Source organism: Saccopteryx leptura, chromosome 3 (genome assembly GCF_036850995.1).
Source record: "Saccopteryx leptura isolate mSacLep1 chromosome 3, mSacLep1_pri_phased_curated, whole genome shotgun sequence".
NCBI lineage: Eukaryota > Metazoa > Chordata > Mammalia > Chiroptera > Emballonuridae > Saccopteryx > Saccopteryx leptura.
The window spans coordinates 72894792-72921841 of record NC_089505.1 but is presented as its reverse complement, the minus strand read 5'-3'; the positions used below and the strand labels follow the sequence as shown (position 1 = coordinate 72921841).

The 27050-nt window shown below is 45.0% G+C and overlaps 1 protein-coding gene across 6 annotated transcripts; it reads right to left on the bottom strand.

Annotated features, from left to right (window-relative positions):
• Positions 1-1939: 1939 nt before the first annotated feature.
• On the bottom strand, positions 1940-26428 carry LOC136399249 (zinc finger protein 345-like). Of its 6 annotated transcripts, none has more exons than XM_066374253.1 (7): positions 26287-26428; positions 21302-21459; positions 17605-17731; positions 16731-16826; positions 7140-7213; positions 3957-4149; positions 1940-3547 (listed from the first exon to the last, which is right to left on the bottom strand). In XM_066374253.1, exons 2-7 carry the CDS (start codon positions 21314-21316, stop codon positions 2235-2237), a joined length of 1818 nt encoding a protein of 605 aa, XP_066230350.1. In that variant the 5' UTR covers positions 21317-21459; positions 26287-26428; the 3' UTR covers positions 1940-2234. The 6 variants fall into 6 exon arrangements, with proteins under 6 accessions (XP_066230350.1, XP_066230352.1, XP_066230353.1 ...); XM_066374255.1 differs by having other exon boundaries at positions 1940-3535; XM_066374256.1 differs by lacking the exon at positions 21302-21459.
• Positions 26429-27050: the final 622 nt, after the last annotated feature.

Sequence of the window (27050 nt, the reverse complement as noted above, 5' to 3'; positions counted from 1 at the left end):
TTTATATTGGTCACCTGTTATTTCACCAAGCTCAAAACAAACACTTTTTGTCTCCTTGTAAAATTTTGACTTCCTAATGTTCCTATGTTTACTACTATTTTCACTTCAGGTACATCAAGGAACATGCCAAAGCTTGAATTTCAGAATAAGGATATAAAGAAATATAATCCTAGGGTGTATACTATTGAATGGTGGGCCAGTTTTAGGGTACAGTCTGAACTTGCACTGCTATTGTATTGCGGTTTTTTTTTGTTTTTTTTTAGTCATTTTTAGAAAGAGGAGAAAGAATGAGGGAGGAGCAGGAAGCGTCAACTCCCATATGTGCCTTAAAAAGGCAGGCCCAGAGTTTCGAACCAGCAACCTCACAGTTTCAGACCGATGTTTTATCCACTGAGCCTCCACATGTCAGGCTACAGTATTGTTATTATACTCTTCTAAACGTCATGGGGTAGAGTGCAGAGACGATAATTCATGTGCAAATTACAAGTATATAGCCCTGAAATTACATCTTCTTTGATCTCATCATGGAATAAAATTATTAAACCTTTCTTCAAAGTTCAGAGCATAAGGGCACTCAGTTATTATTTTTTTTTTTAATTTTTATTATTTTTTATTATTTTTTTTTTACAGGGACAGAGAGAGTCAGAGAGAGGGATAGATAAGAACAGACAGGAACGGAGATGAGAAGCATCAATCATGAGTTTCTTGTTGCGACACCTTAGTTGTTCATTGATTGCTTTCTCATATGTGCCTTGACCAAGGGCCTTCAGCAGACCAAGTGACCCCTGCTCAGCGAGCGACCTTAGGTCTGAGCTGGTGAGCTTTTTTTTTTTTTTTGCTCAACCCAGATGAGCTTGTGCTCAAGCTGGCGACCTCGGGGTCTCGAACCTGGGTCTTCCGCATCCCAGTCTGACGCTCTATCCACTGTGCCACCGCCTGGTCAGGCAGGGCACTCGGTTATTAATGAAAACAATAGTAAATTTATACATACTCTAGATAAAATATAATAAACACTAAATATTTATTAAAAACTACCCACTACAAACATTGAGTGTATTCCTGTTGTTATGATATAAAGATTTGAGGTGTGGTTTCGATTTCCAGAATGGAGATGAACAATTTAAAAAGCAAATATTACATAAAAGTAAAATAATTTTATATATTTAGAGATGATTTGTCTATACTTTCTGAGATACCCCTCACTTTATTTCAACCACATCAATTAATGTTCACCCAATCTATGGCAACTATAATGATACTTTAGAATTTTTAATAATCTGCCACCATATATTCCTTAAAGAGCATCTAAGAAAAGTACTTAAAACTCACAATGTTCCTGTCTCACGTTAATCAAAATAACAAATATGCCCTTTATAGTGACAAAAAACAAATTTCTAAGTCAACAAAGAACAGTACCTCCAGCTGGATTTTCTTCATACATTGTGATTTGCAATGACCTCAGTCTTTCATGGAAAAGTTGGTATGATATACAAGAGCTCATAGATTTTTTTTTTTGTATTTTTCTGAAGTGAGAAGTGGGGAGGCAGAGAGACAGATTCCCACATGCGCCTGACCGGGATCCACCCGGCATGCCCACTAGGGGGTGATGCTCTGCCCATTTGGGCTGTTGCTCTGTTGCAATTAGAGCCATTCTAGTGCCTGAGGCAGAGGCCATGGAGCCATCCTCAGAGCCCGGGCCAGCTTTGCTCCAATGAAGGCTTGGCTGCAGGAGGGGAAGAGAGACAGAGAGAAAGGAGAGAGGGAAGGGTGGGGAAGTACATGGGCGCTTCTCTTGTGTGCCCTGGCTGGGACACCTGGCCGACGCTCTACCACTGAGCCCACTGGCCAGGGCTGCTCATATTTATTTTAAAAAGCAACATTCAACTTCATGATTTCACACAGACACACATGTAATAAAAACAGTAACGTCAACTATACATTTCTAAGGTTTATATCCAGTATGAGTTTGGGTTTTTTTTTTTTGACAGAGACAGAGAGAGAGTCAGAGAGAGGGACAGACAGGGACAGACAGACAGGAAGGGAGAAAGATGCGAAGTATCCATTCTTCATTGTGGCACCTTAGTTGTTCATTGATTGCTTTCTCATATGTGCCTTGATGGGGGGGGAGGGGCTATAGCAAAATGAGTAACCCTTTCTATAGCCAGCGACTTGGGGTTTGAATTCTGGCTCCTCTGTGTCCCAGTCTGACATTTTATCCATGTAGTACCGCCAGGTCAGGCTCCAGTATGAATTTTCTGATGGTCAGTAAGGTATGAGGAACATCTAAAAGCTTTGTCACATAAACCACATTTATAAGGCTTCTCTCCAGTATGAATCCTGTAATGTTTAGTAAGTTCTGAGTTCTGCAGAAAGGCTCTACCACATTCTCCACATTTGTAAGGTCTCTCTCCACTGTGGATTCTCTCATGCGCAGTACAGTGGGAAGAAGATTTAAAGGTTTTGCCACATTCTCCACATTTGTAAGGTCTCTCTCCACTGTGAACTCTCTCATGTACGGTACAATGTGAAGAAGTTTTAAAGGCTTTGCCACATTTTCCACATTCATAAGGCTTCTCTCCAGTGTGAATTCTGTGATGATGAGTCAGTTCTGTTTGCTCATAGAAAGCTTTCCCACACTCAATGCATTGGAAAGGTTTCTCCCCGGTATGAATTCTTCTCTCATGTTTAGTAAGATATGAACGCCTTTTAAAGGCTTTGCCACACACTTGACATATGTAAGGCTTTTCTTCAGTATGACTTTTCTCATTTTGTGTAAGACTTGAACAGCCATCAAAAGTTTTGTCATCTTCTTCACATTTGTAAGGCTTCTCTCCAGAATGAATCATTTGATGTTGAGTAAGGTATGAACGCAAAGAAAAGGCCTTCCCACACTCCTTACAACTGTAACGTTTCTCTACACTATGAGTGATCTGATGCTGAGTAAGTTTTGAGGAGCTATTAAAGGCTTTGCCACATTCTCCACATTTATAAGGTTTCTCCCCAGTGTGAGTTCTTCGATGTAAAGTAAATGTTGAGGACTGCTTAAATGCTTTGCCACACTCGCTACACTTGTAAGGCTTCTTCCCAGTATGAATATTCTCATGGTCAGTAAGAACAGAACGCCATTTAAAGGCTTTGCCACATATTGGACATGTGTAAGGCTTTTCTTCACTATGATTTTTCTCATGTTGCGTGAGACTCGAACGGTAATAAAAAGTTTTGCCACATTTTCCACATTTGTAAGGCTTCTCTCCAGAATGACTCATTTCATGTTCAGTAAGGAATGACTGAAAAGGAAAGCCTTTCCCACACTCCTTACATCTGTAAGTTCTCTCTCCGCTATGAGTGACCTGATGTTTAACAAGTTTTGAGGAGCAATAAAAGGCTTTGCCACATTCTCCACATTTGTAAGGTCTCTCCCCAGTATGAATTTTCTCATGTTCCACAAGACCTGAAGGCCACTTAAACTGTTTCCCACACGTTTTACATTTGTAAGGCTTCTCTTCAGTGTGACTCTTCTGATGCTGACTAAGACCTGAAAAACAAACTAAATGTTTTAACACATTTTTTACAGGTGTAAGGGTTTTGTCTAGTATGGGTTTTCTAAGTCTAGTTAGACTATATATTTTACTAAATACTCTCCAATGTGGATTACATTTTTGTTTTAAAATTTTCTCTTTTACTTACTGATTTTTCAGAGAGGGAAGAGAGAAAAAGGTGAGAAAAAGGGAGGAGAAGCAGGAAGAATCTACTCATAGTAGTTGCTTCCAGTATGTGCCTTGACAAGGTAAGCCCAGGGATTCGAACCAGCAACCTCAGTGTTCCAGGTCGATGCTTGCCACTGTGCCACCACAGGTCAGGCCAATGCAGATTACATTTGTAAGCTTCCTCCCCAGTAGGACTATTTTCTTGTTCAGTATGATTTAAAGATGGCTTAAAATATTTGACACATTTACCTTGTTTCTTTGTCTCCTTCACAATAGGCACGTCATGATGAACAGTATGACTTAAAATATGGCCAAAAACTTTTCCATCTTTTTCACGGTTCTCTGGAATCTCAGTTCTCTGATCTTCATTAGGATTTGACTCTTGGTTAAAGTTTTCCCAATGTTTTTTCCACTGATATGTTCTGTCTCCGTTATCTGTACTCTGGTAATCATTGAAGATAGAAAGGTTTTCAGTGACAGATAAATTTGCGTTCTTTTTTTAGATTTATTGATTTTACAGAGAGAGGACAGAGGGAGCAAGAAGTATCAATACATAGCTGTTTAATTTTAGTTATTCATTGCTTGCTTGTCATAAGTGCCTTGACTGGGCAAGCCCAGGGTTTTGAATCGGTGACCTTACTGTTCTAGGTCAACGATTTATCTACTGCACCACCACAGGCCAGATGATGTGACAGATAAAATTCATTAAACATATACAGTTATTCTTACATAACTACTCTATGATACCTAGTAAACCATGATGGCTGTATAAAAAAATGCTCCCACGTTTATGAAAATTGTGGACATTGGAATAAAAGAAAACATTATTTCTCGGGGGATGAATAATGATGCTCTTAAAGAAATTGACAAATTGATCACATTTAAACTTTGTACGTACAGCCTGACCGGTGCTAACACAGGAGATAGAATGATGATCTGGGACGCTGAGGGCACCAGTTTGAAACCCTGAGGTCACTGACTTGGGAGTACTGGCTCGTCACCTTGAATGTGGGCCACCAGCTGCAGCATAGGGTTGCTGACTTGTACATGGAATCATCAACACAATTCCAATGTTGCTAGCTTAAGGCCAAAAGGTAGCTGGCATGAAGATTAAGGATGCTGGCTTGAGGCCCCAGGTCAAGGCACATGTGAGAAACAATCAATAAACAACTAAAGTAACGCAACTATCAGTTGGTATTTCTCATCTCTCTCTTCCCTTCACTCTGACTTCCTCTCTCTCAAAAAAATAAAATAAAAAATAAAGTTTATATGTGCAATATAAAATTTCTAAATTTTTCGCCTGACCAGGCAGTGGTGCAGTGGATAGAGCGTCGGACTGGGATGCAGAGGACCCAGGTTCGAGACCCTGAGGTTGCCAGCTTGAGCATGGGCTCATCTGGTTTGAGCAGAAGCCCACCATCTTGAACCCAAGGTCGCTAGCTCCAGCAAGGGGTTACTTGGTCTGCTGAAGGCCCGCAGTCAAGGCACATATGAGAAAGCAATCAATGAACAACTAAGGTGTTGCAATGCGCAATGAAAAACTGATGATTGATGCTTCTCATCTCTCCATTCCTGTCTGTCTGTCCCTGTCTATTCCTCTCTGACTCACTCTCTGTCTCTGTAAAAAAATAAAATTAAATTAAAAATTTTAGAAATTTTATTAAAAATTTAATTCCCTCTTACATTTTTCTTTAAAAAATTTAAATTTATTTTTATTCATTGATTTTAGAACTGAGAAGAAAGAGAAAGAAAGATTTGGTCATCTACTTATTTATGCATTTATTGATTGATTCTTGTATGTGCCCAGACCAGGGTCAACCCAATCATCTTATAGTGTCAGAACAATGCTCTACCCAAGTAAGCAACACAGCCAGGGTCTCCCCAAAGATTTTAATAATTCAAATGGTTATTCACACAAAGAATTATGTGAGTTCTTCAATTTTCCAGATTTTCTTTTCAATATTATATAACATTAAAAAATTGTTTTCATGGCTCTGGCCGGTTGGCTCAGTGGTAGAGCGTCGGCCTGGTGTGCGGGAGTCCTGGGTTTGATTCCCGGCCAAGGCACACAGGAGAAGCGCCCATCTGCTTCTCCACCCCTCCCCCTCTCCTTCCTCTCTGTCTCTCTCTTCCCCTCCCATAGCCAAGGCTCCATTGGAGCAAAGTTGGCCCAGGCGCTGAGGATGGCTCTGTGGCCTCTGCCTCAGGCACTAGAATGGCTCTGGTTGCAGCAGAGCAATGCCCCGGATGGGCAGAGCATCGCCCCCTGGTGGGCATACTGGGTGGATCCCGGTTGGGCACATGCAGGAGTCTGACTGTCTCACCATTTGCAGCTTCAGAAAAATACAAAAAGGAAAAAATAAAGAATAAAATAATTTGTTTGTAAATGATGATGAAATGAGAGATATAGTGAAAGAAAAAAGAAGAAAAAAAAATTGTTTTCAGCCTGGCCAGGTGGTGTCACAGGGGATAGAGCTTCAGCCTGGAACACTGAGGATCCAGGTTCAAAAAGCTGAAACTGCTGGCTGGAGTGCGGGTTCATCTGGGGCTCAAGCACAGGGTTGCGAGCTTGAGTGTGGGATCACAGACATAACCCCATGATTGCTGGCTTGAGTGCAAGGTTGAAGACTTGAGCAAGGGGTCACTGGATAGGCTGGAGCTTCCAGTCAAGAAATATATGGGCCCTGGCCGGTTGGCTCAGCGGTAGAGCGTCGGCCTAGCGTGCGGAGGACCCGGGTTCGATTCCCGGCCAGGGCACACAGGAGAAGCGCCCATTTGCTTCTCCACCCCTCCGCCGCGCTTTCCTCTCTGTCTCTCTCTTCCCCTCCCGCAGCCAAGGCTCCATTGGAGCAAAGATGGCCCGGGCGCTGGGGATGGCTCTGTGGCCTCTGCCTCAGGCGCTAGAGTGGCTCTGGTCACAACATGGCGACGCCCAGGATGGGCAGAGCATCGCCCCCTGGTGGGCAGAGCGTCGCCCCTGGTGGGCGTGCCGGGTGGATCCCGGTCGGGCTCATGCGGGGGTCTGTCTGTCTCTCCCTGTTTCCAGCTTCAGAAAAATGAAAGAAAAAAAAAAAAAAAAGAAATATATGAGAAAGCAATTAATGCAAAACTCATGTACTGCAACTATGAGCTGATGCTTCTCATGTCTCTTTCTCTTGTTTGTCCCCCTTTCTCTCTCCTTTACTAAAAAAAATAATTGTTTTCCTTCATCACATTTACAAAAACATGGATCTACAAATGAAACTGACTTAAAGAGAGTTTTCCCAAATGTGTAATGTCTTTGACCTCTTTAAAGTAACAAAGGTTTTATAATGAATAATTGCACCAGGTTGGCTCTGTGCATATTAATGTCCTTTCTTCTCGTCATTCTTCCCAAAACACCAAGGCTTTCATTAAGTATACATTATCAAAGCCACACCTCCCATAGCTTACCAGCATTTTTTCAGAGGATAAATCTTCTATTTCTGGCTTTTGGAACAAGGTCTGGTTGTCTTCAGATGACACAGCTGAAAGAGACAACATAATTTTCACAGTAAGACACTCAGGTCAATGATCTTACTAGAAAGTATTGACCCAATTACATTTTTGAGGAGATTGACAGAAAGTGAAGAGTTCAAAGCAAGGCCTGACCTGTGCTGGCACAGTGGATAAAGCATTGATCTGGAACGCTGAGGTTGCCAATTCAAAACCCTGGGCTTGCCTGGTCAAGGCACACATGGCAGTTGATGCTTCCTGTTCCTCCCCTATTTCTCTCTCTTTCTCTCTCTCCCCCTCCCTCCCTCCGTCTCCTCTCTAAAAAGAATAAGTTTTAAAAATTTAAATAAAAAAATTAAGTAAAAGAATTCAAAGCAAGCCTTAGAAATGTTAACTTTGTCACATCAAAGACAGACAAAAAGTGCTGACATTTACCCACAATGCCTGCTCAAACAAGCGGGCACACGGTGGTAATATTATAAAAGCCCGACTCCCAGGTTCATTTCAGGAGAGACAGAGATGACGAGATGAGGGAATGTGGGTTCAATGATCTCGCTGTTTTGCCTGACACAGAGCGCTCACACGGCAGCACAGGGTGGATGCATTGTAGTGGGTACAGAGGTCACAAGGTGCATAACTGTTCCAACACCACAGAGACTGCCGTAGTAAAGACAAATATGGATAAAGATACCACAGGCTCTAAGGAAAAGACAGAAAAGATTTTAAACTTAGAGCTCACACACACAAAAGAATAAAGAACAGTCATATACAAAAGTATTTTTTAGTTTTTATTTACTGATTTTAGAGAGAGAGAGAGACAGAGAGAATGTGAGAGAGAAAAACAAAGATTAGTTGTTCCACTTAGTTATTCATCCTTTTGTGGTTTTTTTTGTTTGTTTTTTTTACAGAGACAGAGAGAGAGTCAGAGAGAGGGATAGACAGGGACAGACAGACAGGAACGGAGAGAGATGAGAAGCATCAATCATTAGTTTTTCATTGCGCGTTGCAACACCTTAGTTGTTCATTGATTGCTCTCTCATATGTGCCTTGACCGCGGGCCTTCAGCAGACCGAGTAACCCCTTGCTGGAGCCAGGGACCTTGGGCTCAAGCTGGTGAGCTTTTTGCTCAAACCAGATGAGCCAGCGCTCAAGCTGGCAACCTCGGGGTCTCGAACCTGGGTCCTCTGCATCCCAGTCCGATGCTCTATGCACTGCGCTATCGCCTGGTCAGGCTTTTTTTTTTTTTAACAGAGACAGAGAGAGAGTCAGAGAGAGCTTTAGCTGATTGTTATACGTGTCCTGACCAGAGAACAAACCCATAACCTGGGGTGGCAGGACTGCTCTAACCAACTGAGCAACACGGCAAGGCCAATCCTCAAAAATTATAACAGAAACTAGAATTTCTCCCACAGCTGGTTATTATTAGTTTTCTCCTATAAAAAACAAGTTCATAAAGCCCAGTTGCTTATAATTCTAAACCTTGACTTGACATGAAGACATACAGAGAAACAGGAAAACAATCTGAAGAACAAAAAACAAATCTCCAGATTTTGGCATTATATTACTAAAAACACATTAATTGGCCCTGATTGGTTGGCTCAGCAGTAGAGCATCAGCCTGGTGTGGGGAAGTCTCAGATTTGATCCCTAGTCAGGGCACACAAGAGAAGCAACCACCTGCTTTTCTACCCCTCCCCACTGCTCTCTTTCTCTTCTCCTGCCGCAGCCATGGCTCAAATGGTTCAAGCAAGTTGGCCCTAGGCCCTGAGGAAGGCTCCATGGCCTTGCTTCAGACACTGAAAGACAGCACTTGCCGAGTAATGGAGTAACGGCCTCAGACGGGGAGAACATTGCCCGTCTTTTAGGGGGCTAGCAAGTGGATCCCAGTCCGGGCGCCTGTCCGAGTCTGTCTCTCTGCCTCTTTGCTTCTCACTTAACAAAGTAAATAAATAAAAAATAAAAACATTTATTAATTGACTAAAAAAGAATTAAAAACATTCATTTTAAAATGGGAAAGTAGACAAAACTGACAACTACATAACATCTGGAAAACTGTGCATGACCAAAACGCGAATGCATGAACAAAGGAAGTATAAAATAAACCAAATTAAAAGGAAGCTTAAAATTACAATATTGGCCCTGGCCAGTTGGCTCAGCGGTAGAGCGTCGGCCTGGCGTGTGGGGGACCCGGGTTCGATTCCCGGCCAGGGCACATAGGAGAAGCGCCCATTTGCTTCTCCAGCGCCCCCCGCCCCTACTTCCTCTCTGTCTCTCTCTTCCCCTCCCGCAGCCAAGGCTCCATTGGAGCAGAGATGGCCCGGGCGCTGGGGATGGCTCCTTGGTCTCTACCCCAGGCGCTAGAGTGGCTCTGGTCGTGGCAGAGCGACGCCCCGGAAGGGCAGAGCGTCGCCCCCTGGTGGGCGTGCCGGGTAGGTCCCGGTCGGGCGCATGCGGGAGTCTGTCTGACTGTCTCTTCCTGTTTCCAGCTTCAGAAAAATACAAAAAAAAAAAAAAAAATTACAATACTACAGTAGCATCATCAATGAAACGTGACCAAGCTGAAGAAAGAATACATAAACCTGTATACTTTAGTTAAAATTTCAATACAGGGAATCCAGGAAAAATGTGGAAAAGTGAAGACAGCCTAAAGGACTCATGGGACACCACTAAATCGACTACCTTGTACATTAACTGGGCACCGTAAAAACCAGATTAATAAAAAGAAGTCAACAGTATCCATGAAAATTTAATAATTTAAAATTCCAATATTTGGACATAGACAAATTCAAGCAGATCATTGAATTTTAAGTAACATGAATATGAAAATGTGAAGAGGACATATTGTAATCAAAATATAATGAGTCCCAGACATCAACTACCATAAGAGCATAAAAAAATAACTTGTCATGGCAAAGACAGGTCCTCCCACACTATCAGTGGGCAGCCATGTTCAGTCAGTCTACTAGGTACCTTGTGCCAGGTGTCCCCAGCAAAACACAGGTGGTGACTGATCTCGGCCTGCACCTTCTGGAAGCCCCCAGAGCAGCTCATCCAGTGGACAGCATCAAAACACCTCAGAACACCACCACCAACCCCTTCTACAAGCCACACACTCAAGGGGCTGACTCAGCGGGCACCAGAGCGCTGCTGTCCTCATCCCTGCTCTGTGGGGTGGGCGCCTTCACTGGTGACTCTCCACAGCGGTTGGTGGTCAAAGAGAGTCAGTCCTTTCAGTCAGTGTCCTGGGGGTACATCCTCTTCACTGATGTGCCAACAGAAAGCAAGGCCCAACTGTAAAAGAAGGGTGTGCACAGACCACACAAGGGGCACAGCATGAGTGCCCATCCTGGGTGACTGGGGAGACTGCCACTGGACCCCACAGAACACCTACTACATTAGGACACTCTGTCAAGCCTGGGAGACAGAGTCACTTTCCTAATACACAGAAACAAACACTGAGAGGCTGCCAACACGAGTAGACAAAGAAACGGTGGGGGACAGGCTATACTCTGACAAAAGTCCTCATAGCCCTCCCCCATATCCCTTTGTTTGATTAAGTTACTAAAGGTAATCTATATTCCTTTCCTCTTACCCTTTGTTGGAGGAATTGCTAGTTAAGATGTTATGCATAGGCCCTGGCAGGTTGGCTCAGCGGTAGAGCATTGGCCCGGAATGTGGAAGTCTCGGGTTCGATTCCTGGCCAGGACACACAGGAGAAGCGTCCATCTGCTTCTCCACACTTCTCTCTGTCTCTCTCTTCCCCTACTGCAGCCAAGACTCCATGGGAGCAAAGTTGGCCCAGGCACCGAGGATGGCTCCATGGCCTCCGCCTCAGGCGCTAGAATGGCTCCAGTTGCAAAGGAGCAACACCCCAGATGGGCGGAGCATCGCACCCTAGTGGGCATGCCAGGTGGATCCGGGTTGGGGGCACGCGGCAGTCTGTCTGAGCAGGTGATGGCGCAGTGGATACAGCATCAGACTGGGATGTGGAGGACCCAGGATCAAAACCCCAAGGTCGCCGGCTTGAGCACCAGCTCACTAGTTTGATCGCTGGGTCACTGGCTTAAGCAAGGGGTCACTTGCACTGGTGCAGCCCCCTCGGTCAAGGCACATATGAGAAAGCAATCAATGAATAACTAAGGAGACGCAATGAATTGATGGTTTTCATCTCTCTCCCTTCCTGTCTGTATGTCACTACCTGTCTCTGTCACAAAAAAAAAACAAAAAAGGAATAAAAATAATAATCATGGAAAACTTCCCTGACCTGGTGAAGGAAATATATAAAGAAGTCCAGGACATTCAAAGTCTACTAAACCAAATCAACTGACAGAGGCCCACAACAATAAATATAATTAAAAATTTTTTTTTCTTTGACAGAGACAGAGAGAGGGACAAATAGGGACAGAAGACATGAAGGGAGATTGATGAGAGGTATTAATTCTTTGTTGCAGCACTTTAGTTGTTCACTGATTACTTTTTCATATGTGCCTTAACCCGGGGGGCTACAGTAGAGCGAGTGACTCCTTGCTCAGCCAGCGACCTTCAGCTCAAGCTGGTGAGCCTTGCTCAAATCAGATGAGCCCAAGCTCAAGCCAGCGACATCTGGGTTTCAAACTTGGGTCCTCTGCATTCCAGCCTGATGCTCTATCCACTGCACCACTGCCTGGGTCATGCTAATTTAAAAAAAAATATTTTAAACACTTTATTTTAAAGAAGAGAGAGACAGAGAAAAGGGTTAAGGAACAGAAAGCATCAACTTCCATAAGTGCCTTAACCAGGCATGCCCAAAGTATCGAATGGGCAACCTCAGCATTCCAGGTTGACACTTTATCCACTGTGCCACCACGGGTCAGGCTAAACATAATAATTGAAATGGCAAACGTTACAAACCAAGAGAATCCTAAATGTAGGAAGAGAAAAGTAGCTGAGCCCTGGCCAACTAGCTCAGAAGGGTGGAGCATTGTCTGGAAACACCAAGGTTGCAGATGGATCCCCAGTCAGTGCCCATAGGAGCAGCGACAATAAATGAATGTTATCTTCTCTCTCTCCTTCTCTTCTCTCTATCCTTTCCTCTCTTTCTCTAAAACATATCAATTACAAAGAGAAAAGCAGTAACTTACCAACAAAAGAGTTCACATAGAACTTCCATCTGATTTTTCATCAGAAACCTTACAGGCCAGAAGATATTGTCAACAATGTTGTCAATGTGATGGAAAATAAAGAACTACAACCAAGATTACTTTACCCAGCAAATAATTTAAAATAAAGAGGTAGTTTCCCATAAAAGAAAAGCTAAAGGAGTTAACTAGCACCAAACTAGTATTGCAAGAAATTTAATAGGGTCTCTTTTAAAAAGAATTAAAAAAAATCAAAACAGTGAATAATAAATAATAATAATAAATAAGAAAAAAAAATGATCTCACCCTTCCTATCTGTCTGTCTCAGCCTCTGTCTCTATCACACACACAAAAAATAAAGATTATGAATAATAAATGGCCATGAAAAGGAACTAAATCTTACCATTCGTGACAAGGATGTACCTAGAGTGTGTTCTGCTAAGTGAATTAGTCAGAGAAAGACACAAACCATATGATCTCACTCATATGTGGTATCTAGAGAATAATACCAAACCAACCAACAAACCAGAAACACACTCACAGGCACAGAGAACAGACTAATGGTGGCCAGAGGGAGGGGCTGAAGGACTGGCCGGTAAAGGTGAAGCCACTGAGAAATACACACTGGCATGTACTATAGTCATGGGATGTCAAGTACAGCCTAAGAAATACAGTGTGTAAAGTCATGGTGCACTTTTGACCGGTTACAGGAAAGCAACAAAAGACGATAGAAATGTGAAAGCTGCACCAAATAAAAAGGAAAACTCTCCCAGTTTCATAACTATTCAGTGCAGTTCAATGTGGGCTCATGCACAGATTTTTTAGGGCTCCTTAGGTAGCTATCCTGTATAGCCTCTACAGACTCGTCACTGACTGATGGCCTACCAGAACGGGGTTTCTCCACCAAACTGCCGGTTTCCTTCAACTGCTTATCCCACCAAGTAATGTTATTCCTATGTGGTGGCGCTTCGTTATAAACGTGCCGATATTCCCGTTGCATTTTGGTCACGGATTCGAATTTAACGAGCCACAGAACATACTGAACTTTCCTCTGTACCGTCCACATCTTGACTGGCATGGCTGTGGGCTGCTCCGCTGTATACGCGGTGTTACGTCATCATCTGAGCATGCACACATGCTGCCACATCATCCTACAGAAACTGGGAGGGTTTTCCTTTTATTTAGTGCAGATTTCACATTTCTGTGTCTCTCTCTCTTTTTTTTTTTTTTTACAGAGACAGAGAGTCAGAGAGAGGGATAGACAGGGACAGACAGACAGGAACGAAGAGATGAGAAGCATCAATCTTTACTTTTTCGATGAGAAGCACCAATCATTAGTTTTTCGTTGCACATTGCGACACTTTAGTTGTTCATTGATTGCTTTCTCATATGTGCCTTGACTGTGGGCCTTCAGCAGACCGAGTAACCCCTTGCTCGAGCCAGCGACCTTGGGTCCAAGCTGGTGAGCTTTTGCTCAAACCAGATGAGCCCGCGCTCAAGCCGGCAACATCGGAGTCTCGAACCTGGGTCCTCAGCATCCCAGTCTGACACTTTATCTATTGTGCCACCGCCTGGTCAGGCACATTTCTGTGTCTTTTGTTGCTTTCCTGTGACCGGTCAAAAATGCACTGTGACTTCACGGACACACTGTAGAGTAAATAATCTTGTATGAACTATGTACGGTACCAGTTCCTTACTGCAAATATCACAGGGTTGGAGAATTGTCCAGAAGCACAAGGTTGCCAGTCCGACCCCTGGTCAGGGCACATACAGGAACAGACCAATGCTCCTGTCTCTCTCCTTTCCTCTCTAAAATCAACCTACCATATTCCCCCACATATAAGATGCTCCCATGTATAAGATGCACCTTAATTCGGGGGTCTAAAATTTGAAGAAAAATAAAATATATAGTTATTGAACTCAAGTTTTATTCATCATAAAATTCATGCAACTCCTCACCAGTGTCAAAACTCCCATCCATTAGCTTGTCCTCATCTGTCTGATGACGAACCATTGTCTTCATATATCACCTTGGTCTCAGTTCCATCTATGGCATTTAAAATGCCACACTTCTTAAAAAATCTATGGCCCTGTGCCTGACCTGTGGTGGCGCAGTGGATAAAGTGTCGACCTGGAAACACTGAGGTTGCCAGTTCGAAACCCTGGGCTTGCCTGGTCAAGACACATATGGGAGTTGATGCTTCCTGCTCCTCCTTTCTGTCTGTCTGTCTCTCTCTCTCTAAAATGAATGAATTAAAAAAAAAAAAAAAAAAAAAAAAAATCTATGGCCCTGGCGAGTTGGCTCAGTGGTAGAGCCTCAGCCTGGCATGCAGGAGTCCCGGGTTCAATTTCCAGCCAGGACACACAGGACACACAGGAGAAGCGCCCTTTTGCTTCTCCACCCCTCCCCCTCTTCTTCCTCTCTGTCTCTCTCTTGCCCTCCCGCAGCCAACTCTCCATTGGAGCAAAGTTTGCCCGGGCGCTGAGGATGGCTCTGTGGCCTCTGCCTCAGGTGCTAGAATGGCTCTGATTGCGGCACAGTGACACCCCAAGATGGGCAGAGCATCGCCCCCTGGTGGGCATGCCGGGTGGATCCCAGTCGGGCGCATGCGGGAGTCTGTCTGACTGCCTCCCCGTTTCCAACTTCGGAAAAATACACAAAAAAATCTACAATCACTGTATAAGATGCACCCAGGTTTTAGGCCCCAAATTATTTGAAAAAAAAGGTATACCTTATACATGGGGAAATACAGTATATTGATGGTGTAACCACTATGCTGTACACTAGAAACTAACACAAAATAATATTGAATAAAAACAAAGAAAATGGAAAGGATAAACAGAAAATTTACCCCCAGAATGCTAAATATCACATACAAGTAGTATTGAAAGGAATCCTTGTAAATAACCATAGATTCTAAGTGTGAGTGGGCCCCCAAAACAGCAAATATTATGCAAAAGGACATGTACTACACAGGAAAGAAATTTCATGGAAAACGTATTCAAATCATTCAAAAATAACTCACATATAATTCTACTTTTTAAATATTTATTATTATATATTTTTGGAGCCAGAGAGAGAGAGAGAGAGAGAGAGAGCACACGCAAGAAGCATCAACTCACAGTTGCTTCACCCCAGTTGATCACTGGTTGCTCTCCTATGGACCTTGACTGGGCAAGCTGGGGGTTTCGAACCTCGTCTTGTCGGATCAAGGCACATACAGAAGCAACTAAGAGTTGATACTTCCTGTTCCTTCCTTCCCCCCACCTTTCTATCTCTCTTTTCTTTCCCTAAAGTCAATAAATAAAATTCTAAAATGAAAAAAAATCGAATTATTGCTTTTGCCTGATGTATTTTTTGAGCTGACCCTGAATGTACCCAGACAAGGGAATCAAACCAGCAGCCTCAACTCTATAATGACGCTCCAACTGAAAGACTTATCCGGCCAGGGTGGAAGGAAACTTCAATTCAAAAAACAAAACATTTTCCTTCATATCATGTGCTTGATAATTCTGTAACCCACTTCTTACCAAAAAAGAACATTCCAGTATGTTGTATTAGCACTTGTGAATGCTAAGAAAAACTATGACAAAGATTTAATCAGAAAGTGAAAACACACAGGACAGTCCCGGGCAGCTCTGGACTAGACAGTAGAGATTACAGAATGACAGTGATGACGAAAGCAGGTAACAGCGGACACTCTCCTCCCTGCTGAGCAATACTCTAAGGTCGCCTATGGCAGTACCTTATTGAAGGACTCTATGAGATACATAGAAAGACATTAAACTATTCTGATACAGAGGAACTGTGAAAAACAGAGTAGAAACTTCTTTGTTACTTTATATGAACTAAAAGGACATTTTGAAGTAAAACAAAAATTAGATGTTTCTCACTTTGAGAAGGTGCATTGTACTGTGATGAATTCACCGAGTCTTAACTAAACGTGAGAGGGACTTGTTGGAAACCAACACAGAATTAGAAATTATAAACCAGAAAACATGACACCCATCACTCATGTGCCTGGGATTTCTGCAATAAATTCCAGGATGTCAACCATCTCCCTCATAAACTCTTCACATGAGACAAAAACAAAAATAAAAAAGGCTTAACATACAATGTGCATGGGTTTTTCCAGATCCCCAAAGCAATGGAAGAGGAGTCAGACCACGGCGGCCCTCACAGTCCATGGGGAGGACCCCGCCCCCACTGCTAATGTGATGACGGAGGTCACTGGACCAAAAGCAGAGTCCCGAGAGGACGCAGGAGCACGGGGCGTGTTGGAGACCAGTGTCCCTCTATGACAACAGGAATACACCTGAGCCTCTCACAGCCCTTTCCACTGCAGCAGCTTCCCAACCACACTGTAAGGTCTGGCCTCCTCCCTGACCTTTAGATCTCTCACCTGTGTCATCTGCCTCCTCATCCCACTTACCTGGCTGGAAGGACACTGTGTCTTTCCTGTTCACATCCCAGCGCTCCTTCATTTGTTCCAAATAGATGACCCGGATTGGTTTAGAAATAGGAAGATCTGTTTGTCAGAAAAAAAATACAACCTAACTTTTGATAGAGATTTTTCAATTTCCAATCCAATTTGTGCTCACATGAGTAGACATGGTAGAACATTATAATTTAGAAAATGATTTTCCGGCCCTGGCCGGTTGGCTCAGCGGTAGAGCGTCGGCCTGGCATGCGGGGGACCCGGGTTCGATTCCCGGCCAGGGCACATAGGAGAAGCGCCCATTTGCTTCTCCAACCCCCCCCCCCACTCCTTCCTCTCTGTCTCTCTCTTCCCCTCCCGCAGCCAAGGCTCCATTGGAGCAAAGATGGCCCGGGCGCTGGGGATGGCTCTTGGCCTCTGCCCCAGGCGCTAGAGTGGTTTTGGTAGCGGCAGAGTGATGCCCCGGAGGGGCAGAGCATCGCCCCCTGGTGGGCAGAGCATCGCCCCTGGTGGGCGTGCCGGGTGGATCCCGGTCAGGTGCATGTGGGAGTCTGTCTGACTGTCTCTCCCCGTTTCCAGCTTCAGAAAAATACAAAAAAAAAAAAAAAGAAAATGATTTTCCAAAATATTGTTTCTGACAGCACCTCATTTATTCTAGATAATATATAAAGTTTTTAGACATTGGATTCCCATTACACGTACATCATAAAACCTTTCCTTTTACAGCAGCAAACCCCAATTTGGTTCCTGAGAGAAAGAATGTGAAAAATCTACCATCCAGTGCAGAAGTCCCCCTGAGATGTTCTCCTAATGGAGAAAACAAAACCCTACAGGGGAAGGATAAGCTCGCGAAGGAAGTCATCCTCACCCAGGGAGACCACGTTCCTGCAGTTCTCCAACATCACATCTGTGTACAGTTTCCGCTGAGCTGGGTCCAGGCATTCCCACTCCTCCTGAGAGAAATCCACGGCTACATCCCTGAAGTTCAATAATCCCTAAAGGAAAAAAGTCATGTTTACCCAGGGCCACGGGCAGAGTACATGTCACCCAAAATGAAAAGTGTTAGAAGTGGCTGTGACCCAGGAGATGGTCCTGAATTATCCAGTAAGATCATTTAGACCCTGTAACAGTCTCTAAGGCAGGGGTCCCCAAACTTTTTACACAGGGGGCCAGTTCACTGTCCCTCAGACCATTGGAGGGCCGGACTATAAAAAAAACTATGAACAAATCCCTATGTACACTGCACATATCTTATTTTAAAGTAAAAAAACAAAACGGGAACAAATTCAATATTTAAAATAACGACAAGTAAATTTAAATCAACAAACTGACCAGTGTTTCAATGGGAACTATGCTCCTCTCACTGACCACCAATGAAAAAGGTGCCCCTTCCGGAAGTGCGGCGGGGGCCAGATAAATGGCCTCAGGGGGCCGCATGCGCCTCGCGGGCCGTAGTTTGGGGACCCCTGCTCTAAGGTATTGTCTATCACTGTGATAAAGGGATGATACATATCAAAAATGTACCACACAGATTTTACTTCTCACAAAAATGAAATTTTCAAATGAAGGCATCAACACAGGCATACAATCTGTCAGGGTTGGAGTTTATCACTCATGGTCAGGTGTGTTTATAGCTCAGGTAAAGAGGCCATGTTGAATTGGAAGATTAAGAACTTCTTCACTTTCAACACGCACAACAATGAACTGCAGTTCTGTAAAAATGCAGAGTCCCATTCAGAAGTTCTGAAATGGGGCCAGCAGACCACGGGCCATACTTTAGAATAGCTCATAAATAGAAATGGCAGGGAAAACTTTGTATATGACTTTGATATTAAAAAGTTTTATTAAAATTTTAAGATATGTGCCAAACTCTCTGTCACTTACATTTTTTAAGTGTGCTTTTCTCAACTCTTTTTAATCATAAAATTTATGTTTTAACTTAATTTACTTTTACTAGCCTTTTCTTTTTTTTTATTATTTCTTTTTTATTGAACTTATTCGGGTGAAATTTGCAGAGACTGACTGTCAAGGACAGTCCTGAGAGAAAGGCACCGCAAAATCTGAAAAAAAAATCAGACAGAGGATACAGCAAAAAAGGGACCAGGGGTCTTCCAGCCTCAAGGAGTGAGAGCCTCGATATGTGAGTCCTCACTGTATTTATTCATTTTATCTGCTTATCATAAAGCTTCAGCGCACGAGGTAATCATCCTCTAGATCAGTGGTAGTCAACCTGGTCTCTACTGCCCACTAGTGGGAGTTCCAGCTTTCATGGTGGGCGGTAGCGAAGCAACCAAAGTATAAATAAAAAGATAGATTTAACTATACTAAGTTGTTTTATAAAGATTTATTCTGAAAACTTAGCAAAAATCCGACATAAAGTACCTGATAAGTAATTACTATTATATGCTTTAACTTGCTGTAACTGCTTTATAAATTTTATAAAGTAAAGATACCGCCTGACCCGTGGTGGTGCAGTGGATAAAGCGTCGACCTGGAAATGTTGAGGTCGCCGGTTCGAAACCCTGGGCTTGCCTGGTCAAGGCACGTATGGGAGTTGATGCTTCCAGCTCCTCCCCCCTTCTCTCTCTCTGTCTCTCTCTCCTCTCTCTCCCTCTGTCTCTTTCTCTCCTCTCTAAAAATGAATAAAAAAAAAATCACTATAAAGTAAAGATACTTCCCTATTTTATAAATCACCATTACTATGGAACTGGTGGGCGGTTAGAAAATTTTACTACTAAAGGAGATACAAATGTGGGCGGTAGGTATAAAAAGGTTGACTACCCCTGCTCTAGTACATCAGGGCAAGCTTGATTGTAAGCCTGTACTCGGGGGTGATAGAAAATTGCTGACAGAATACGGAAGCTTCTTATGCAGATAATCATGTCAGGGACCCGGTGTTCCGAAGTCCGCAGAAATGATATCTATTAAAGGCAATGTTCTGCCTGACCAGGCGGTGGCGCAGTGGATAGAGCATCGGACTGGGATGCGGAAAGACCCAGGTTTGAGACCCCGAGGTTGCCAGCTTGAGCGTGGGCTCATCTGGTTTGAGCAAAAGCTCACCAGCTTGGACCCAAGGTTGCTGGCTCGAGCAAGGGGTTACTCGGTCTGCTGAAGACCCGCGGTCAAGGCACATGAGAAAGCAATCAATGAACAACTAAGGTGTCGCAACGTGCAACGAAAAAGTAATGTCCCTCTCTCTGACTCTCTCACTGTCCCTGTAAAAAAATTTAAATAAATACATAAAAAATAAAGGCAATGTCCTCTTTTTTTTGTTTGTTTGTTTTACAGAGACAGAGAGAGAGAGTAGAGAGAGGGACAGATAGGGACAGGAATGGAGAGAGATGAGAAGCATAAGTCATCAGTTTTTTATTGCGACACCTTAGTTGTTCATTGATTGCTTTCTCATATGTGCCTTGACCGTGGGCCTTCAGCAGACCGAGTAACCCCTTGCTGAGCCAGAGACCTTGGGTCCAAGCTGGTGAGCTTTGCTCAAACCAGTTGAGCCTGCGCTCAAGCTGGCGACCTCGGGGTCTCGAACCTGGTTCCTCCACATCCCAGTCCGACGCTCTATCCACTGCGCCACTGCCTGGTCAGGGAAGGCAATGTTCTCTTCTCAGGCCATTTTCCCACCGACACTTGAGTACTGAAAGTATATCAGATCAGGTGTACAAAAGATAATAATATCCAGGAAATATAAGTACCGTAGAGCTTTCATTTTTCAAAGCAACAGAAACCAAGGAGAAGAGAGGAGTTTTCAGATGACACGGGGTTTTACACATCCCTCACAGATCCCTACTAGACACATGTTACTTATAAAGGAAATTATTCACTCTGCAGTGAAGTAGTACCTCGGCCATGTGAGTATCGTGGATTGGATCAATATGTATCAGGTGAATGAGGCACAGAGAAAACACTTCTTCACTGCTGTGACATTACCAGAAAATAAATAAATGAAGAAATCATTATTTGGAAATTATCACAAAACACATTACTTTCCTGCAAATGTCCATCCACACACACCCCACACGTTCAGTTCTCTAACAGTTCTTTTAAATAGCAAGTCTTTTTGACCAATCTAGTGAGCAAGTCCCTTCTAGCTGCTCTTCTCTGTAAGAAGGTTCTCAGCTATTCTGTCCTGTAAAAGTTCCATTTCCTTCTTTGTGACCCACAGAGCTGAACCTGCAGCCACGTGAACCTAAAGCCTACATTCCCTTCTTCACCGATGCCTGGGTCTCTAACCATCCTCACAGGGATGATGGACATGGTGCCCTCCAAAGTTGATCTGTCACAAAGATGTCTCAGTGGTCGAAGGTCATTATTTTTGGGCTCACAATGTTCATGCCCTCAGGGAGCCCGGATGGAAAATACACAGAAGGCTCTGGGACTAAGGAGGGAAGTATACAAGCTGCTGACCTTGACAATCATAAGAAAAAGAAAAAAACAAGGAAACTGAAGCAACCTCCATCAGCAAGAACAGAAGCAGAGAGTTAAAGGTTGAGGGTCCTAAACCCACTGAAGTTAGAAGGAAAAGCAAACACAGCCTCTGACCAGGACACATCGCTTACCTGAGAAGCAGCCATTCTGTCCTGGTCCAGCTCCTGCTTGTTTTCTCAGGGGACAATATGTTCAGAAGTCCTCAGTATTTTGAGAATGTGCCACCACTGGTGTCCACACAGCCCCTTAATCTGTCCCACTACACTCACAGGGAGAAGACCTGCAAATGCTGAAAATGTCAGGCAGAATAGACAACGATCAGGCAAGAAAAGGGGAAGGTGAAAAAATAAGGGTTTATCTCACGCACTAAAGGAGAGTGTCAGCAGTTTCTGCCAAAGAAAACCACCAGATGTTCACACGGCCTTGAAAGCCTGTATATCAGTCCCAGTATCAGGGAAGGGGAGCCTTGAAATTTACAGCTGAAAAGCATATACTTTCCAAGACCCCAACAAGAAGGGGCACTCAGGCTAGCTGCATTTACCAGCTTGTGCCTTCTGCCAAGTATATTGCTTTAACAAACCGTGTGCTTTGTTTAGGCACTGCACCCTGTTTCTCATCTGAGTTCTTTCTCATGAGAGTGACAACAATCCAGGAAGGACAACACCCCTTGATTTTGGGCCTGCGCCATTAACAAAACCACCACTCTTTTGTCCTTCCTCACAAGAGAGTAAAAACAATAGCGCCACAGGGAGCCACACTGTATTTTCTTTCCTGTCTTCACATTCTCTCCTGCCACACACGTCCACACATTCCCACAGCAATGAGAACAGCGCTGCTCTCCTGAACGCCCAAACCCAACACAACACCCTGTCACCTCCCCTGACCATCCCTGCTCCCCACTCTCACTAATGCATCCCGGGCGCCCTCTCCTCTCTGGATCATGTCTGTGTCCCCCACTCACCCTTGCCTGTGTCTCTCCTAAGCTCCGATGGCCCCTCTATTGTCTCTGAAACTTGTTCCTTGAGCACATTTCTACCTCTATGACTTTTAAATAAAATTTCCTTCATAGCCCTGATAAAGTGCCTGAGTAGATAAAACGCCAACACTGTGTACCATGGGTTAATCTCTAAAAGGAACTAAGTCCTCTCCCTCTTCTCTCTTAAAACAAACAAATTAAAGCAGCAAAACAAATGCACCCAGGAACCTTCCTGCAAATCCCAGGATGAACCAAGGTATCAACTCATCAGAACAATGTACTCCACCCAGAGCTGCCAAGTCTGAGGGGAAGGACGCAGGTAAAGTCCTTTCTTAGCCCTTAGAGCAGTACAAATGTGCATGTGCGTTCGCATGCCTCCTGACCATCCAGAGTATGATCGATTTATTTTTAAAATGTATATGGCAACATTAAAAAAGGCAAATGTATGTGTTCTCCTTGTTTCCATAAATTGGTTATCAAACAAACATGATTTTAAGTTAATAAAACTGTACTGGAACTAACTTCATTTTTTGAAGAAAAACAAAAAAAAAACCCAAAAAACAAACAAAAAAACTCACTTCTGGGGATCAGTGAGCCTGGAAAAAATCTCACTACTCAAAGGGTTAAAACTCCTGAAGTGATGTAATCTGAAATAGGTGGGGACAGATTAGCCTTCAGGTCCCTTGGGGACAAGGGCTCCACTCCAGGTTGTGGTTCTGCAGGTCTGCACTGGGGCCCATGAGGCCCATGATATGGCATTTTTAAAATTTTATTTATTTATTTATGAAGTGAAAAGTAGGGAGGAAGAGAAACAGACTCCTGAATGTGCTGGAGCGGGAGCCACCTGGCATGCCCACCAGGGGGCGATGCTCTGCCCATCTGGGGCATTGCTGTTGTAACTGGAGTCATTCTAGTGCCTGAGGCAGATGCCATGGTGCTATTCTCAGTGCCCAGGGCCAACTTTGCTCCAATGTGGCCTTGACTGCAGGAGGGAAAGAGAGAGACAGAGAGAAAGGTGAGGAAGAAGGGTGGAGAAGCCGATGGTCGATTCTCCATTGTGCCCTGGCCAAGAATCGAACCCAGGACTTCCACAGGACCAGCTGACACTCTACCATTGAACAATCTGGCCAGGGCTGATAGGCATCTTTATCTAGGTCCCTGTGGTGCCTGCACTGCTCACCCAGAGCTGTTTTCAGAAGCACTGGCTGACGAGTATCAGACCCAGCACACCTGACACCTCCAGGTGAGAAACGGGCTAGAAGTTCTAGGCCCAGCTTCCTGAGTAGAATACCTCCTTCTTTTCCAGAAATTTACAGGAACTACTTTTTAAAAATAATTAAGCATGAACACAGGTTTGAGGCTGAACATGGAATAACGTTAACTATGAAAATATCTTCATCAACTTGCACAATGAATGAACAGGCTCTCTAAGAACCAAGTTTCAGGCCAATCCAGGCCGACTCTCAAGTGTTTTCAGAGTGGACAAGAGGGACTCGAGGGGAACAGCTCCACGCTGGCTCACAGTCATTAATTCAACAAATCACATGAAAGAAAGAAAAAGCTGCTGACATTAGATGCATTCATGATACTAGGTTCTGACTGTTAAGATCATACACATTTTTACCAAGTACACTCAAACAGCCTGATACTTTAAGTACCCATAGCTGTTCCAACACATAATACACAGTAGGTAGGATGCAGGCTCAGAAATGTAACGAGACCGAATACACTTAAAAGGAAAATGTTATGCAACCCTTTTTAATTTGAGACTACCTCATATTTGGAAAAAAAAATGTTAAGAGCTTGTTATGAAATATCACCAATGCTTATTTCAGAAAGTAATGACTACAGAAAAGCAGATATTCAACATAGGAAATTTATCTCAAAAAGGTTTTTAAAAAGTTAAATGTGAGACATTTAATAAAAACAGCAAATCCAGTGGACAGAAACTAAGAAGACCCAATGCTTTTAATATTACTTGAAAAAGCTAAAACTTAAAGCCTGACCAGGTGGTTGAGCAGTGGACAGGCCATGGGACTGGGATGCAGGGGACTCAGGTTCAAAACTCTGTGGTCGCTGGCTAGAGCAATGGCTCATCCAGCCTGAGCATGTGGTCTGTTGCTTCAGTATGGGATTATGGATATGACTCCATAGTCGCTAGCTTTGGCAAGGGGTCACTTGCTCTGTTGAAGCCCCTGGGTCAAGGCACATATGAGAAAGCAATCAGTTAACAACAAAGGAGCTGCAACAAAGAATTGATGCTTCTCATCTCTCTCCCTTCCTGTCTGTCTGTCACTTTCTGTGTCTCTGTCACACATACACACACAAAGAAAAAGCTAAAACTTACATAAACCAAATTCATCCCAATAAATTCAATTTCAAATTATAAACACAACCAAAAAGCGTCACGTGTTCACAGACTCAATCACTTCTTGTCCTGGATCCTCTCCCTCTGACCATCCCAGAAAATGAGACCCATGACTGAAGGACAATTCTCATCCCTCGAGTTTACAAGGGCTGCAACTGGAAACAAATAATCTTAAAGTCCCCAAGCCTTAGAAACTGCTGAGTAATTCTCATTAGAAATGAGTAATTTTCATTTTAATCCTTTTAACTAAAATAATTCAGCAACTGTGAAATAGATTATACACCCATAGCCCGTGTATAACAACTCAATCATGCACATCCCAGGGGCTCACCATTCAGAGGTTCTGGTTCCCCTTATGCTTCTCTGCACTGTAGTCCTTTCTTGTTTCCCTCCCGCCACCCCTGCTCTTTCTCTCCTCTTTATTCAGGCGCTGAACTTGTTCCGGCAAACCCTTGAAAGCTATTTCATCTTCAGTTGCTCCTTAATCTTTGTGAGTGCTCTCATCTCCACATATGTCCGCGTCTTTTACGCCGCCCCCCTACCCGTGTCTCCTGCTGCCCTTGTCAGTCTTTCCTTTCCACCCAGTACCCCCGCAGGCTGACTCCGAGCTGTTTCTCCCTCGACTCCCTCATCTCTAAACCCCCTTTCTGTCCTACTCGCCCGCCCCCCAGCTCTCCTCCTCTGAGCCACTCCCTCCTTCTGACGTGCCCCGTCCTGCGCCCCCACTTCTGCTCACCAGCCCCCTCCCTGCGCCCTTCTCTCCGGGCCCCTCACCCTCTTCGGGGTTTCTCCCCTTTCTTCCCCTCGCGCTCCTTTCCCCGGTTACTGTCACTCTCCCCGTCGCGGTCCCGCACCCCCACGTGGCCGTCTCTTCATGGCCCCTCACTGACCTCTCCTCCCCTCCCGTGTCTCTCCGTCCCCTGACCCCCCCCAGCCCCGCTCGGCGCGTCCCGGGGGTTCCTTCGCTGTCGCCGCTCCCACACAGCCCTCCCCGCGCGGGGCCGGGGGCTCTTCTGGGGACCCCGCGTTCTCGCCCCTCACCCCCACCACACGGAGAGTGTGCTGTTCCAAGCCTTGGCCGGTTGGATCAGTGCACCGAACTCCAGCTGGCACATATGGACCTCCGGTTTGATTCCCCCGTCACGGCACACAGGAGAAGCAGCCATCTGCTTCTCTCCCCCTTCACCCCTCCTTCCCTTCGGCACCAGAGGTTCTGATTGGTTCTAGCTTGGCCGGCGCTGTCTCTGAGGATTAGCCCGGTTGAGCGCGTCACACTCAGGCGTTAAACAAGGCTCTACTGGAGCGTCCGCCCCAAAAGAAGGTTGCCGGGTGGATCTCGTGGGGGCGGGAACAGGAATGTGTCTTTCTTCTCCCTCTCTTTACTTAAAAAAAGAAAAGTATGATCTTCCTAGGATTCTGCCCTCTTGTTAAACGGGGTGGTTCTCAGGAGGGGGTCCTCAGGTCTCCAGGCCGGCTGGGGGGAGGGGGGCAGTCCGGGCTCTACGGGCCGAGAGAGGCCGGGAAGAGAGGCGCGCACACTGTCTCCAGCGCCCGCGTCCGTCTCCCGGGACTTTAAACAGCGCGGGGGGCGGGGGGGGGGGGCTGGCCCCTCGGGACCGAGGCAGGAAACCCCGCGGAGAGGGGGTCCCACACTCCGCGATGTGGGGACACCGGCTGGGCAGCCTCAGAGATTCCCCGGAAACCGACGCGGAGCCCCCAACCGGCAGCGAAGCGGGCAGGCTCGGGGCCTCTAACTGGGACTCCGCACTCACCGCTGGGGGCTCTGGAGCGGGGCTCTCGGCATCTGCAGCGACCCTCAGGCGCCCCGCGTGCAGGAATTGGGACGGGGAGCCTCAGGTTTAAACCGGGAAGAACGTCACGGAACCCGTGTGACCTTCGCGACTCCACAGCCGCTTCCGGGTCTGTAAAAAGGTGCGCGTGCGCATTGCCTCAAAAATCGAGTGGGATTATCGCCAAACAGACCGCTTCCTCAGTGCGCAGAGCGTGACAAGAGGCGGGTCTCTACCCACACAGCGAAATGGCGAGGGGCGGCTGCATGGCTGGGCCTGGGCTCCCCTCCACCTGCTCCCATTGCTTGTAGCCTTTCTCTATTCATTGGTTTGACTTCCTCACATCATTATTGCCACTGTTTTTTTTTTTTAAGTGTTAGGAGTAGAGATAGATAGATTCTAGCATGCACGGAACCGAGATCCACCTGCACCCCGCCTCCGCAACTGGTGCTGGAATCAACTGAGCTATTTTTAGCGCCTGAGGCTGACTGGCTGCTCAGACCAACCAATTTTTTTTTTTTTTCTTTCATTTTTCTGAAGCTGGAAACAGGGAGAGACAGTCAGACAGACTCCCGCATGCGCCCGACCGAGATCCACCCGGCACGCCCACCAGGGGCGATGCTCTGCCCACCAGGGGGCGATGCTCTGCCCATCCTGGGCGTCGCCATGTTGCGACCAGAGCCACTCTAGCGCCTGAGGCAGAGGCCACAGAGCCATCCCCAGCGCCCGGGCCATCCTTGCTCCAA

Bases quoted from the DNA above. Each gene is read 5' to 3' on its own strand.
- LOC136399249 (XM_066374253.1), bottom strand. The intron at 16,827-17,604 runs GTGAGGATGACT...TCTGACAAACAG, and splicing joins CAGGAACGTGGTCTCCCTGG to ATCTTCCTATTTCTAAACCA. The intron at 3,548-3,956 runs GTAAATGTGTCA...TAAAACATTTAG, and splicing joins GAAGGAGACAAAGAAACAAG to TTTGTTTTTCAGGTCTTAGT.